The following is a 16,863-nucleotide window of genomic DNA, read 5'->3' as shown; positions in this document are numbered from 1 at the left end:
CTTGTTCAAAACTAACCCATAGGATTATGTCTCTGACATATGCAGCTTAAATCTGATGTCTTCATTTGCTGTCTTCAGGTATATTCTATTAATTGAGAAGATCTTCTCCAAAAGGCTAACATCATGGAAATATGTACAATGGATAAGAGCATCCAATGGCTAATTATTTTAAATAACTATGAAAACATTGCCATGCATATTTTCTTAGTTGTAATATGAGAAAATATTATAAACATCCTTTGAAAACATTTCCTTTTCTGGTTAATAATGTTATCTTATACGAAAGCAGAATTGGATTTGTGGGCTGATAGACCTTATAATGTTGACTGACTTCAGAAGAAGTACCACAAATATAATATAGATGTCCTTGTGGATGATTCTATTATAATAATGGCTGCCAATTGCTGCAGGCATTACACCAGTATCCATTACATACAGTAGTATATAACTGAGTAACTTAGTAGTATATAACTGTCCAAATCAGATTTCAAATTTTTAATCAAATTATAGTGGAGTATCAGAGATCCATTTGTGAACAATCCCCACTCTGCCAGTTTGAATAGAATTATTTATGAATACACTGAAATGTTAAATATTAATTATGTTTCCAAGAAATAAATAATTATAATATAAAGTGAGAAATTGAATACCAATGTAGAAACTCCACTTTGAGGGTGGCTTCCCATCATGTATTGGAACAAATGGACTATCATTGGGTAATATACTAAGACAAAAATCAAGTTTAACACATTAAATGTTTCACAAAAAATTCAAGTTATAGTCATATTTCAAGATAACATTGATCCACATCGAGCTGAAAAATGTAAGTATGTTCCTATGTTGCGCTGCAATTGTCCCATTTTCATATTTCCACTATGTAGAGGACTGAGACAGAGGTTTTCAATATGATTGGGATTTCCCCACATTCAGTACTTCACCACATGAAGTGTTCCCACTGTGTGATCCTTGCCAGTGCCAGCCTGCACAATATTGACCAGATAAATCTTAGGCTGGATCCAGTTTAATTTATGAAAACTGATCTCAGCTGAATAATAAAAGTATAAATAGCCTCATAATCCACGACTAGTCAGAGGAAAACAAGCCAGAATTCCTATTCTTAGTTGTTCTATTAGAAAAAGCATGGCTGTGACAGGACCCAAAAAAACAGCAAAATTAGTAGCATAATTCTATCCATTAAAATCATGTAACAATAAAAGCAACAAGGTATTAATGGCAACTTTAAATACATCAGTGCCTACAGTGAACCAAGAATGGTTTTGCGAGCGAAAACTAATGATATGGGATTTGTATATAGTAAAATTGTACATTGAGAAATGTAATAATCACAGTAAATTAGGTCATTTTATTCATGGTTGAAGACATTAATTTTAGTAAAGCCGGTCATAAAACAGTAGCTGGAGTAGTTTAGAACATAACATTTTCTCCTCTATGACCCATGTTAAAATCTGTTTAAATGAGTGCTCCTTCAGCAGCTGCAAGGTGCTAATCCAGATTGTCCGGATTTACTTGGTTTCCAATTGATGGGAGTTTACCAAACAAGAATACCTATAAGCACAGGTTGGCATTAAGTTACCTGGAATGCAGTCAGTCAAGCAAGAAATGCCTTCTGGGAAACAGGAATGTTACATTCATAAATCTCAGCATTCTTCTTCCAAAATTTGAATTAAGTATATTGTTTGAAGAAAGTGGAAACAACCTTTTAGTGTACTTCATTCATTCCATACCTGATCTAAAGAATTTGATATTGATGACGAATCTCAATTTACCATATGCACAAACATCACTAATTAAAATTATTTTAATTTTTAAAGTGTAGATCATTGAAAGTAAAAAGTTCATGGGAATAAAATAATCACAGAATATTCTGTATTTCCCACCTCATCAAGACAGCGTTCATATTGCTTTCGTTGATGTTCATTTTCTAGGGCTAAGGCTGAGTTTTCTGCCTGCAATAAAAAAGAACATAATTGCAAGCTCAGACTTTTTTTTCACTGTACAAATCTGACAACACATTGGCATGGTTAAGCTGCATGTGCTCCAAATGGAAAATGTCCCAACATCTACCACCATACTCTGCAATCTCTTTTGGTGCAGTATCTATGCTTTCGTCCAAAAATGGCACTGACTTCATAAGAGAATCTTGCCTCCATGATACAATCGAGACCCACATCTGCTCACATTCACAACATAGCTAGATACAGGCACATGTTTGCCATGATATCTGATGTCAAGAGTGGCACATTATTGTTTTTCACCAGCTAGAATTGTTGTCAATCAGTCATTTTGATTGACAGAACAGGGAACGATTTTAGCTCTGTCCTACGTACATAATTACTGGTGCTTCTGCCATTTATGTCCACGTTGTACACCATTTTGGATGATAATCAATAAACAATAAAGTGAAACATGCTCAATTATCAAAATTATGGGTTACCATTTTACCAGCAAATGCACAAAAGATTAAAATATGCATGCATACAGTTTGAATATGAATATTGAGATCAGATATACAATGACAAGATCTATTAACAATTATTCATCAACTTAATGATAAAAATAGAATTAGCCATTTTTGAATTCCCAACTGGCTTCACATAGCTAGTGGCTAACACATTAGACAATACTGTTCTCTCACAATTCCATTAAATCACAATTTATAATCATGAATGAATCTTTCATTTCCTTTGGAAAGTTTGGACAGTAACAACATATATTCAAACTTGATTTATCACAGAGCTGCAGGATAGGCAGGATGTTAATGACAAGAAACTTTACTTTGCAAATAAGGACCAATAATAGAGTCAAAAATGTCAAATGTGCCAGATTAACATGAAATGACTTTGAAAATCATCCATGCGCCTAAAACAAAAATCCTGAGCTTCAGTCAATGGAATTATAAAGGATTTGCTTAGAATTTATTTCTTGTGAAATTTAGTATACTTGTGTTAAATGCATCCTGATTGAACAGGTCAGGTGAAAATAGATCAAATCATAGACCAAACACACATTATCAAGCAATATATTGTCCTTCAAAATTCTCCATAAAATTCATAGAAGATCAGCTGCCAAGAAATTTCCATATCTGAATTAAGTCACCACATGGCTCCAGACTTATCCAAAAACACTGCAGTTCAAGATAAAGCAGTGGCTGGTATTCAAACAGAAAATACCTGCATCAGTTAATATTAGGAAAGAAAACAGAATTTGAATTTCAATATCTTCAATATTTCAATGAATAAGATTTTAAATACTCTTGCGGGCTGCACCCAGAACATTCTACGCAAAGATGCATTTCACTGTGCATTTTGACGTACATGTTACTGATAAGATATCTTATCTTACTTTGTAATCTTGAACAAAGGAAAATGCAGAAGTAAAAAGTTTTAAAATTGTGAGCAAATATATAAGCAGCTAACAGTCCAGCTTGATAAACCTTTCAAATATTTGAATTAAAAAAGGACTATATCTTAGAAGTACAGTAACATTTCCATCTATTACCACCTGTGACAGTGCTGCTGCCTCAGCTCATTTGTTGCCTAAACCTTTTAATAATGCTTGCTATTTCTACATTGAACTATTTCATCATATTTTGGTCCTGCCACCATTGTTTTAATCTCAGTAAGTGTAAGGTCATCAAACATTTTGCTGTCCATGTCCTGAGGCACTGAGTTGCATTCACCTATCACCCCATGATTGCCGACCTACATTGGTTCGCTTTAAAATATTTACCCATATTTTCAGATCCCTTCATGCTCCCTGTATTCCACTCCAACCCTATAACATGGAGATGCCCATTATCCTCCAATCTCATCCTAGTGTCCTTTCCAGAATTTCATACCGATGAGGGCTGGAGCTTCATTTGCTGTGACTCTATGGTTTGGAAGTCCTTCCCCAAATCGCTCCAATTTTTTACTTCTCTTTTTGGCCTATAAAGAAGCTCTTTAAAAGCTGTCTCCTTGATCACATTTTTGGTTACTTACCTTAATATCTACTCATGCAGCTCAGTATCATTTCTTATTTGATAATGCTCATGTGAAGCACCTTGGGATGTTTTGCTTCATTAAAGGCACAATATAAATGGAATTAAAGGTTTCTGTTATTCACTCACATGATCCTGTGTGTGCAGCTCTTTATAGGTCTTTATGGGACTATTACATTGAGTAGTTCATGGATGGTGAAACCCCTTTCCAAGCAGCCAAATTAGAGAACAAAAAAATTCAACAGTCATGAGTTCAAATTACACCGAATTCTGCAATGATTGCTCAGTTGCTTTTAATCAACGTAACCCTGTTACATTGGTAGGCCTGGCACCTTTTGCTTTACATTAGACATGAGTTCACCACACTGAGGATAAAGAAAAACACACAATGCATTTGAAGAAACAGGTCAGCTCATACACTGCTGAATGTGGAACAGTCTGTCCATGAGCAACTTTATTTTGATATGTTAATCAAAAACACAAACACAAAATTAAAGTAACCACAATGTTATTTAATGGAGTCTAAAACTCTCCATCTTCTATTGGTCCACATAGATTAAAGTAAGTGGAACAAAAACACTGCAAGCTATATCCACATTAGTTCACAATAACAGATTGTACTAAGAATACAATGTGCATTGTAGACCTTTATTCTTACTGAATGTTAAACTTCTAAGTCATCAAAGCCACACTTTGCTTTTGCACAATTATTTATTTGACAGGCAAATAGAAGTTCTCATTTTGGCCACTAGAGGGCTTTACTGCCATCAAACTGCACTGATTGTCTCACTATTGTTTGTCGATAAATTGCACATCGAGGAAACAATTACATTCTTAAACATGTTAGAACCCAAACAGAATAATTAATAGAAATGCAGGAGTTGGAAACACATGGGAGAGACTACCTGATGAGGAACGAAGACTGAGGCTCAGAGTCCATGGAAAATACCAAAAATTATTTTGTCCAATTTGCTCCTGCTATGTCCCAGTATTATGACCTTGATGCAATGCAATCAGTTTGAGTGGCCTAGATTGCCTGACAAGTTTTGACATAATTGTAGCATAAAAGTAGAGTGACATCATTTTGTCCTCGGAGAACTTTGCATGCAATTATAAAGCAATTATGTGCCAAATATTGCCATGGTCAAATTTCCTCACTGCCTGACGGTTTCTGGGATACTTCCTCCGAAATGTTTTGGTCTCTTTTTGGAAAAGACTCATTTTGGACAAGTTGCCAGTATTCAAAACAATCTGCGACAATATAATTGACCCCAAGGCTTGGTGCAGGATGGCCAAGGGATCCCTAATTTTCAATACAACAGCTTACTAGAAATTTTCTGGCAAACGTCCTATTGCAACACATTGCGCTTAATCAAAATGCTGTCAGAATTACATTGGATCTTCTTAATTCAATGCATTCCAAAGAATAAGCAGCTGAGTAGCATTCCCACTGAGAATGTTCTTCTGCATTACAGTGTCAGAAAAACAAAGAGCAGTGGAGGTAACTAGTTCTGATATAGGCACCATGGAAGGAGGCAGCATTCCTTTATTTTTAACCCTTATTGGTGATCTTACGTTTGCCTTTGTTTTACTTTATGTTACATGACAAGCAAACTCCATAGGGAACTAGGCCCTATGCTCTCTTTGGAAAAGTTGGCTTGGAGCTAGTGTAAACGAATAGAATGGATTTTTTGATGGGGGAACAGAGAAGGTCAATGAAGGGAAAGCAGTGGATATCATATGCAGTGATTTTCAGAAGGCATTTGATAAAAAGTCCCATGCATAAAGCTAGTTGGTAAAATTGAGGACCATGGAATAGTATGAATAAGAAATTGGCTTAAGAGGCAGAAAACAGAGAGTAAACTGCTGATTTTCATACTGGTATTGGTATTGGTTTATTATTGACACTTATACCGAGGTACAGTGAAAAGCTTGTCTTACAAACCGATCGTACAGGTCAATTCATTACACAGTGCTGTTACATTGAGTTGGTACAAAGTGCATTGATGCAGTACAGGTAAAAACAGTAACAGTACAGAGTAAAGTGTCACAGCTATAGAGAAAGTGCAGTGCAATAAGGTGCAAGGTCACAACAAGGTAGATCGTGAGGTCATAGTCCATCTCATTGTATAAGGGAACCGTTCAATAGTCTTATCACAGTGGGGTAAAAGCTGTCCTTAAGTCTGGTGGTACGTGCCCTCAGGCACCTGTATCTTCTACCCGATGGAAGAGGAGAGGAGAGAGAATGTCCCGGGTGGTGAGGTCTTTGATTATGCTGGCTGCTACACCAAAAGATGAGAGGTAAAGACAAGAGTCTGAGGAGGGGAGGCTGGTGTTCGTGATGCGCTGGGCCGTGTCCACAACTCTCTGCAGCTTCTTGCGGTCCTGGGCAGAGCAGTTGCCGTACCAGGCTGTGATACATCCAGATAGGATGCTTTCTATGGTGCATCGGTAAAAGTTGGTGAGAGTCAAAGGGGACAAACTAAATTTCTTTAGCCTCCTGAGGAAGTAGAGGTGCTGGTGAGCTTTCTTGGCCGTGGCACCTACGTGGTTTGACCAGGACAGGCTGTTGGTGATGTTCACACCCAGGAACTTGAAGCTGTCAACCCTCTTGACCTCAGCACCATTGATGTAGACATTTGCAAGTACACCACCCCCTTTCCTGAAGTCAATGACAAGCTCTTTTGTTTTGTTGACATTGAGGGAAAGGTTGTTGTCATGACACCATTCCACTAAGCTCTCTATCTCCTTCCTGTACTCCGACACATCGCTGTTTGAGATATGGCCTACAACGGTGGTGTCATCTGCAAACTTGTAGATGGATTTAGAGCAGAATCTGGCCACATAGTCGTGAGCGTATAGGGAGTAGAGTAGAGGGCTGAGGACGCAGCCTTGTGGGGCACCAGTGTTGAGAATAATCGTGCCGGAGGTATTGCTGCCTATCCTCACTGATTGCGGTCTGTTTGTTAGAAAGTCAAAGATCCAGTTACAGAGGGAGGTGTTGAGTCCTAGGTCTCGGAGTTTGGTGACAAATTTGCTTGGAATTATTGTATTGAAGGCAGAGCTGTAGTCAATAAACAATAGTCTAACGTATGTGTCTTTACTGTCCAGATGTTCCAGAGCTGAGTGTAGGGCCAGGGAGATGACATCCGCTGTAGACTTGTTTCGCCGATCGGTGAATTGCAATGGGTCCAGGTTGTCTGGGAGGCTGGAGTTGATGCGTGCCATGACCAACCTCTCAAAGCACTTCATGATGGAGGACATCAGAGCCACTGGTCGGTAGTCATTGAGTTATGGTACCTTGCTTTTCTTTGGTACCGGATGATAGTGGTCTTCTTAAAACAGGAGGGAACCTGAGAATGAAGCAGGGAGAGGTTGAACCTGTCCGCAAATACTTCTGCCAGCTGATCAGCACAAGATCTGAGCACGCAGCCCGGGACACCATCTGGGCCAGGTGCTTTCCTCGTGTTCACTCTCCGGAAGACTGATCTTACGTCCTCCACTGTGATCACAGTACATGGATGGATGGCTCAATATGATGTTCCCAAGGGTCAGTCCTGGGACCACTGCTTTTCTTATATGTATTTGCAGAATCACACAAAGCTTGGAACCATAACAAACAGCAAACAGTATTATAATAGACTGTAAGAGGACAGTGATATACTGGCAGAATAGGCAGAGAAGTAGTAGGTGAGATTTCATACAGAGAACTGTAGACTTAATGAACTTTGGCAGAAAAACAAGATGCAATATAGATTGAATGGCACAGTTCTAAAGGAGGAAGAAAGGGACCTGGATGTATTTGTCTATAGACCATTAAGAGTAGCACAACAGGTTGAGGGAGTGGTTAGTTAAGCCAACAGTATCCTAGGTTCAGGGGTGAAAATAACTTTATAAGATAAGATAAGATAAGATCAGATCTTTATTAGTCACATGTACATCGAAACACACAGTGAAATGCATTTTTTGCGTAGTGTTCTGGGGGGGCAGCCCGCAAGTGTCGCCACACTTCCTGCATCAACATAGCATGCCCACAACTTCCTAACCTGTACGTCTTTGGAATGTGGGAGGAAACCGGAGCACCCGGAGGAAACCCACGCAGACAAGGGGAGAACGTACAAACTCCTTACAGACAGCGGCGGGAAATGAACTTAAATTTCTTATCAGTATGGTCATATCATTAACCTATTTGTGCTAATTGTGTCATCCACTTTCTTACTGGCACACTGCACATGGACAAACCAGCTTATTTTTACCTCCAGGATTAATAACTATGTACAAGACTGCAAAAGCATGGAGGTGTGTTGAACATGCAGAAAACACTGATTAGCCCACAAACAGAGGATTCTGGTCACCAGCCCCCAGTAGATATATGAAGATACCAACAAATAAGAGAATTATTCCAGGGTTGAGGGATTGTAGCTGGAGGATTAGAATGGAGAATTTGGAGTTAGTCACCTTGAAGCAGAGAATGCTGAGAAACATAATGTAGGTGTACTAGATCATGAATGTTTAGACAGGTAAATAGAGCAAGGCTGTTCCCAATGGCAGATGGTTTAAGGATTTAAAGTTTTTGGAAAAAGATACAAGGAAGATGTGAGGAGTCATTGTCAGGGCTATGGAAAAAAAAACAAGGGAATGGGGCAGATGAGATTACTATACCAGGAGTTGGTTTAGATGTGTTGAAATGAATAGTCTCGTTCTGTGTCATAATAAAGCTACAATAAATTTTGGTGTGTTGTCTGTATAAATATAATTCGTTGTGTAACTTATTCTGTGAAGTGACAGCTTGGTTTATTTATGGACTTGATGTGCGAAGATTTATAGTCCATATTGTAATCTTCCAAAATGAAATTGTAAACAAATTTCTTACTTTCTGGACAATGATTAAAAAAAACAAAAATAAACTGGGCTTGTGACAAGACCTTGCTATCTTTTGTGCACTCTGGTTATTGGTTTTCTCTACTTTTCCCAAGAGAACCTGGCTTCAAATGAGTAATTCAGTTCTCTTGAAGTAGTAATAACTCACAATGTCTTCATGTTTGTCATATTTAGAGGTAACTATGTCCTTTCAACACTTTACAATTAGATGAAGCCTGTTCCAAGAAAACCTTACTCCTGCAACTTTTATAAGCCTGATGTGTGCCCCACTGTTCTTTCTGCAAAGGAGGAAGTTAGAAACTGGTTTTGGCAGGAGAGGGAGTGGTGCAAAATGGTGTGTGCAGTTGGACTATGGAGAGAATGAAGCTGATTAGGTGTACTTGAGGATCTTTTCTAAAATCCAGGATAAGGGTCTTTTCTTCAGTGCCTTTCTGTAAAAGCTCATTTGAAAGGCTGGCACTTATAATGCAGTCCTAATTCCCTTGAACTGAAGGGCAGTTAAGAATCAACATCACATATGTCAGAACTGGTGAGATGGCAGATCACCTTCCCTGAAGGGCATTAGTCAACCAAATGGATCTTTTCACCAGAATCAAGTGGTTTCATAGTATTACTAATGTTTTTTTTAAATTAATTCGTGTACTTAATTACTTGAATTTAATTTCCTGGTTGCTCTGATGAGATTTAAACTTATGTTTCTTGATTAACTGTCCTGGGCTCTGGATATTAATCCTAGGAACTTAACCACTCTACCACTGCCATTCAGAACAAGGGGACATTGTCAAAGATTAGAGTTTGACCATTTAAGCATGGAATCAGGAACTATTTTCTCATGCAAAAAGCAGTGCAAATCTAAAGCCCTGCTGTTCAATCAATTGGAATTGGTTTATTATTGTCACATGTACTGAGGTACAGTGAAAAACTTGTCTTGCATACTGTACCATTTATACAGATCAATTCATTACACAGTGCATTGAGGTAGTACAAGGTAGAACAATAACAAAATGCAGAATAAGGTCTAACAGCTACAGAGAAAGTGCAGTGCAGGTAGACAATAATGTGCAAGGTCGTAACGAGGCAGATTGAGAGGTCAAAGTCCATTTTATCGTACTAGGGAACCATTCTATAGTCTTAGAACAGCGGGATAGAAGCTGTCCTTGAGACTGGTGCCACATGCTTTCTGGCTTTTGTATCTTCTGCCCAATGGGAGAGGGGAGAAGAGAGAATGTCTGGGGTGGGTGGGATCTTTGATTATGCTGGCTGCTTCACCAAGGCAGTGAGAAATATAGACAGAGTCCATGGAGGGGAGGCTGGTTTCTGTGATGTGCTGAGTTGTGTCCACAACTCTCTGCAGTTTCTTGCCGTCATGGGCACAGCAGTTGCCATACCAAGCCGTGATGCATCCATATAGGATACTTTCTATGGTGCATTGATAAAAGTTGGTGAATTGACATGTTCCAGAGAAGATACGATCATCTGCAGTTAGGTAGGCATATCGAGAATTATGGATCAGAATCAGGTAAGGTAAGTTGATATGCTGGTCAGCAATGGTGTATTGAAGGGTAGAACAGGCTTGAAGGATGCCCTGTTATTGATCTCTTATTGTGTAACAGAGGTACTGCTGAGTCAAGGCTAAAACTTGGAATGGTACAACAACAAGTTGCATTTAGATTTTGGGAAAAATACCTCAATATGTTTCACAGACAGATATTGAGTCACATAGCATGGAAACAGGCCCTTTGGCCCAACTCGCCCATTCTGATTCTGTTGCCCAGTGATCTCATCCCATCTGCCTGAGTTTGGCCCATAGCCATCTAAACCTCTCCTATCCATGTACTTATCTAGATGGCTTTTAAACGTTGCTAATGTGCCTGCCTCAACCGCTATTTCTGGGAGCTCATTCCAAATACGCTCCACCCTTTGTGTGAAGAAGTTGCCCCTGACATCCCTTTCAAATCTCTCACCTCTGATTTTAAACCTACGCGCTCTTGTTTTTAGCACCCCCTCCCTGGAAAAAAAGACTGTGTGCTTTCACCCTGTCTATGCCCCCCATGATCTTATATGCCTCTATCAGGTCACCCCTCAATCTCCTGTGTTCCAGAAAATGAAGTCTTAGTCTGTGCAACCTGTCCTTGTAACTCAGGCCCCCAAGTCCAGGCAACATCCTGGTAAATCTCTTCTGCACTCTATCTAGTTTAATAACATCTTTCCTATAACAGATGACCAAAATTGTACAAAATACTCCAAGTGCAGCCTCACCAAAGTCTTATATAACTGCAGCATAACTTCCCAACTCCTATACTCAATGCCCTTACTGAAGGCCAGTGTGTCAAATGCCTTCTTCGCCACCCTATCTACTTCTGATACCGCTTTCAGTGAACTATCCACTTGCACTCCTAGGCCCCTCTGTTCCATAACACTCCCCAGGGCCCTACCATTCACTGTATAAGTCCTACCCTGCTTTGATCTCCCAAAATGCAATACCTCACATTGAACTGGATTAAAAGCCACTTGCCAATCCTCAGCCCATGTACCCAGCTGATCAAGATCCCCCCTGTAATTTTTCATAGCCATCTACACTATCTACAACACCACCTATTTTGTTATCATCTGCAAATGTACTAACCATGCCGTGTACATTCACATCCAAATTGTTTATATAAATTACAAACAACAAAGGTCCCAGCACCTACCCCATGGCACACCACTAGACACAGTCCTCCTGTCTGAGAAACAACCCTCGACCATCACCCTTTGCTTCCTACCTTTGAACTAATTATGAATCCAATCCACTATCTCCTCCTGGATTCCATGCGATCTAACCTTCCAGACTAGCCTGCCATGAGGTCCCCTGTCAAAGACCTTGCTAAAGTGCATATAGACAATGTCCCTGCCCTACCCTCATCTATCATCTTGGTTACCTCCTCGAAGAACTCAAAAAGATTTGTCAGACATGACTTCCCACAATCAAAGCCACACTGACTGTCCCGAATCAGACCCTGTCTCTCCAAATACTGGTCGATCCTGTCCCTCAGAATCCCCTCCAGCAATTTGCCCACCAGTGATGTCAAACTCACTAGCCTGTAGTTTCCTGGCTTGTTTATGCTACCATTTTTAAACAATTAGCTACTCTCCAGTCCTCCAGAATCTCAACTGTGGCCAGAGATGAAGCAGAAGTCTTTGCAAGGGTCTCCGCAATTTCTTCTCTAGCTTCCCACAAGGTCCAAGAATGCACTGGGTCATGCCCTGGGGATTTATCCACCTTAATGCACTTTAAGACCTCCAACACCTCCTCCCTGCTAATTCGTATGTGGTCCAAGACAACACCACACACTTCCCCCATTTCCTTAGCTTCCATCATTTTCTCCACAGTAAAAATTGAAGAGAAATATTCATTAAAAATCTCACCCATTTCCTTTGATTCCACATGCTGATTTTTAAGGGGCCCAGTCCCTCCCTAGTCACCCTTTTAGTCCTAATATATCTATTGAATCTCTTGGGATTTTCCCTCACCTTGCTTGCCAGATCCTTCTCATATATTCTTTTGGCCCTCCTAACCTCTCTCAAGTGCATTCCTACACTTCTTGTAGTTGTCAAGAGATTCACTAGTTCCCAATTGCTTAGGAGCAGTGTATGCCTCCCATTTTTTCTTAACCACAGCCTCAATACTTTTCATCAACCAGGGCACCCGAAACCTGCCAGCCTTGCCTTTCACCCTAACAGGAACACACAGGTCCTGAAATCTTGACATCACACTTTAAAAGGCCTCCCACTTGGCAGCTGCTCCTTTCCCTGCAAACAATCTCACCCAATCAACCTCTGCAAGATCCACCCAATGGCTCCAATATTTGCTCTGCCCCAGTTTAGGACTTAACCTGTGAACCAGTTGTATCCTTCTTTAAAAACTAATAGAATTATTGTCATTGAACCCAAAGTGCCTTTCGGCAGACACTTCCACCACTTGCCCTGCATCATTCCTCAGGAGGAGGTTCAGTGTTGCACCCTCTCTAGTAGTTCCCTCGATATATTGACAAAGGAAGCTTTCTTGGACACATTTCACAAATTCCACTCTGTCCAAGCCTTTTACACTATGGTTGGCCCAGTCAATATTAGGGAAGTTAAAATCTCCCACTAATACTACTCTATTATGTTTACAGCTAGCTGCAGTCTCTCTACGTATCCACTTCTCCAATTCCCACTGACTATTGGGGGGCCTATAATACAATCCCATCAGAGTGACCATCCCCTTCTTGTTTGTAAGTTTTACCCTTATGGCCTCACTGGATGGTCTGCCAAGAATATCCTCTCTAATGATCCTTGTTATGTCCTCTCTCATCAAGAAGGCAACTCCCCCTCCTCTTTTACCTGCACCTCTGTCAACCCTGTAGCATCTGTATCCTGGAACATTGAGCTGTCAGTACCGCCCTTCCCTCAGCCATATAAACCAGACAATAATGTAACCGAAACAATAACAGACAGACATGTTAGGATGTTAAGGGATTCTAAGGGATAGGATCTATGAACACCTGGAGAATCATGGACTGATTAGGGACAGCCAGCATGGCTTTGTGAAGGGAAGATCTTGCCTCACAAGCCTGATTGAGGAGGTGACCAGGAAGATTGATGAAGGTAGTGCGGTGGATGTGGTCTATATGGATTTCAGTAAGGCGTTTGATAAGGTTCCTCATGGTAGGCTTCTTCAGAAGGTCAGAGGCCAAGGGATCCAGGGAAGCTTGGCTGTGTGGATTAGGAATTGGCTTGCCTGTAGAAAGCAGAGGGTTGTGGTGGAAGGAGTGCCCTCGGATTGGAGGGCAGTGACTGTTGGTGTCCCGCAGGGATCGGTTCTGGGACCTCTACTTTTTGTAATATTTATAGATGACTTAGATGAGGGGGTGGAAGGCTGGATTAGTAAGTTTGCGGACGACACTGAGATCGGCGGTGTTGTGGATAATGTGGAGGGCTGTCGGAACTTACAGAGGGATATTGATAGGATGCAGAGCTGGGCTGACAAGTGGCAGATGGAGTTCAATCCGGAGAAGTGTGAGGTGGTACACTTTGGAAGGACAAACTCCAGGGCAGAGTACAAGGTAAATGGCAAGGTACTTGGCAGCGTAGAGGAGCAGTGGGATCTGGGGGTTCATATTCACAGTTCACTGAAAGTTGCCTCACAGGTGGATAGAGCAGTTAAGAAGGCCTATGGGATGTTAGCTTTCATAAATCGTGGGATTGAGTTTAAGAGCCGTGAAGTGATGATGCAGCTTTACAAAACTCTAGTTAGACCACACTTAGAGTACTGTGTTCAATTTTGGTTGCCGCATTATAGGAAGGATGTGGAGGCGTTGGAGAGGGTCCAGAGGAGATTTACCAGGATGCTGCCTGGATTAGAGTGTATGGAATATGAGGAGAGGCTTAAGGTGCTCGGGCTTTATTCACTGGAAAGGAGGAGGATGAGAGGAGACATGATAGAGGTATATAAAATATTGAGAGGAATAGATAGAGTAGACAGCCAGCACCTCCTTCCCAGGGCACCAATGCTCAAGGTGAGAGGGCATGGCTTTAAGGTTATGGGTGGGAGGTCCAGGGGAGATGTCAAGGGAAGGTGTTTCACCCAGAGAGTGGTTGGTGCATGGAATGCACTGCCTGGGGTGGTGGTGGAGGCAGGTACATTGGACAGGTTCACGAGTTTTTTGGATAGGCACATGGAGGAATGTGAGATAGAGGGATATGCGGGAGGAAAGGGTTAGATAGTGTGAGGGTGGTTTGATGGACGGCACAACATGGTGGGCCGAAGGGCCTGTTTTGTGCTGTATGGTTCTATGGTTCTATGGTTTTAGAGTCATACAGCTTGGAAACAGGATCTTTGGCCAATTATGTCCCTGATAGCCATAAATTATTTATCTATACTAAGTTTATTTTCCAACACTTGGGCCATCGCCTTCAAGTGCTTATCTAAATGCTTCTTAAATGTTAGGAGAGTATATGCCTCTGCCATCCCCTCAGGCAGCACATTGTAGACCTCAGCCAATTTCTGGGTGATTTTTCATTTCAAATCCCCTCTAAGTCTCCTTCTGCTTAAACCAATGCACCCTAGTTATATACACACCTCTACTAAGGGGAATGGTTTTTCACTACCTACACGACTCATAACTTTGTGTATGTCAGTAAAATAACCTTTCAGCCCTCTCTGCTCCACAGAACTGCTTCCTCATAGGTCCAGTGACCTGGCTTCAATCCTGATCTCCTGTGGTGGCCTTGCAGAGTGTGCATGCTCTCCTTGCTACCATGTGGGTTTCCTCAGGGTGCTCCAATTTTCTCCAGTGTCCCAAGGATGTACAGATTGGTGAGTTAATTGGCCACTATAAATTGACCCTGGTCTACAGATGAGTAGTAGAATCTGGAGCAGGTTGACGTGAATTTAAAAACAAGGATTAGTGTAAACGGGTGCTCGATGAACGAAGTGGACACGGTGGGCTGAAGCTCCTGATTCTGTGCTGTATGATGCCATGATTATTAAAACACATGAGTGAATCTCCTTTGCATGCTCTCCAATGCAATCATGTCCTTCATTTATTTTTGCTACCAGAATTGCATGCAGTTATGGCCTAACCAATATTTATTCAGTTGCCCCATAATCTCCCTTCTATTACACTCTATGCCCTAGCTAAGGAAGACAAATATCCCATATGGCTTCTTAACCACCTTATACTAATGTGCTGCTGCTTTCAGGGATCCTTGGACTTGTACACCAAGGTTTCTCACTGTACACATCTGGCTTCATTAGTCCCCCTAAAATGCATCATGTCACATCTTTGAGAAATAAATTGCAACTGCCATTTTTCTGTCATCTTACCATCTCAGCAATATCATTCTGTAGCTTAAATTACGCTCCCACTATCAACAGTACCATCAATCTGTGTGTCATCTGTGAATCTCCTAATCATACCTGCTATAATCATATCCAGATTGTTACTGTATATAACAAGCAGCAAGGGCCCCAGCATCGAGCCCTACAGTAACCCACTGGTCACAGGCTTCCAATTGCTAAAACAACCCACGACCACTCTGTCTCCTATTACCCAGACAATTTTGGATCCAATTTGCCCAGGATCCCATGAGCTCTTACGTTTTGAGCCAGTGTCCCATGTGGATTCTCATCAAAGCCCCTGTCAAAATCCACGTCGACAACACGAACTACCTTACCTTGATTGATAAACTTAGTTAACTCTGAAATAAAAGCACAACTATAAAAGTATAAATATTAAATAAGATTATCTTCTTGCAAATGATGAAAAGGAAATTAAAAGGCATCTGTGAAAATTACTTAAAATGCTCTAAATTATCTATCAAATTATCTTTCCATGATGTATTCTGTAGGATTGTAATTTACCTTACTTTTAATGCAGTTGGTAGATCTTCAAGACAATAAATATTGATATTGAATTATAATATTTGCCTAAGGTAATGGTTGCAGATAATACAATACTCACTCTGCCTTTTATTTTTACAACCTTTGCTAATAACATATCATCCTAATACTAGGGAGAAGCACTACCTTTAAATGTACTTTGCTACATGGGGTTTGTGACGAGATTACAAAATAAACTTAAAAAGAGTAAGTTCATAGTCAGTTGAAACAAATTAACATTTAAATCATGGTCTATAAAGAAAATAAATTTACTGTCATTTTAAGAAATTACTTGTGTCCTCCTTCAGTTTGCATTGAGATCCAACAGAGAGAAAACTCAACCCATGACAATTGTTCACAGCAACCAAATGTTGAACTGATTTCATAACAAGGAGGACAGGGGAGGAGAATAAATCCCAAAGGAAGTGCAGAATGCTTGGACTATCATAGATTTAGATTTAATGTAGATATTGTGCAGTTTGTGCAAAAGGCATACAGATTGTGAGAACTGTGCCCTCTCTAATGCAGCCTTCTCCTACAGAGACGAGCCCTCAGAATAGCAGCATCAATCTTTATG

At 40.5% G+C, this 16,863-nt stretch overlaps 1 protein-coding gene across 4 annotated transcripts in view; it reads right to left on the bottom strand.

Moving 5' to 3' along the window:
- The window catches only part of nckap5l (NCK-associated protein 5-like), a 368,519-nt gene that overhangs the window by 142,323 nt on the left and 209,333 nt on the right, over positions 1 to 16,863 (bottom strand). For all 4 annotated transcript variants that reach the window (XM_052032844.1, XM_052033103.1, XM_052032935.1 and 1 more), the window contains one exon: positions 1,899 to 1,967. In XM_052032844.1, the coding sequence (XP_051888804.1) occupies positions 1,899 to 1,967 (69 nt within the window). The remainder of the gene's footprint in view (positions 1 to 1,898; positions 1,968 to 16,863) is intronic.

Source organism: Pristis pectinata, chromosome 1, assembly GCF_009764475.1.
Source record: "Pristis pectinata isolate sPriPec2 chromosome 1, sPriPec2.1.pri, whole genome shotgun sequence".
NCBI classification, from domain to species: domain Eukaryota; kingdom Metazoa; phylum Chordata; class Chondrichthyes; order Rhinopristiformes; family Pristidae; genus Pristis; species Pristis pectinata.
This window is presented reverse-complemented; position numbering and strand designations above follow the sequence as displayed.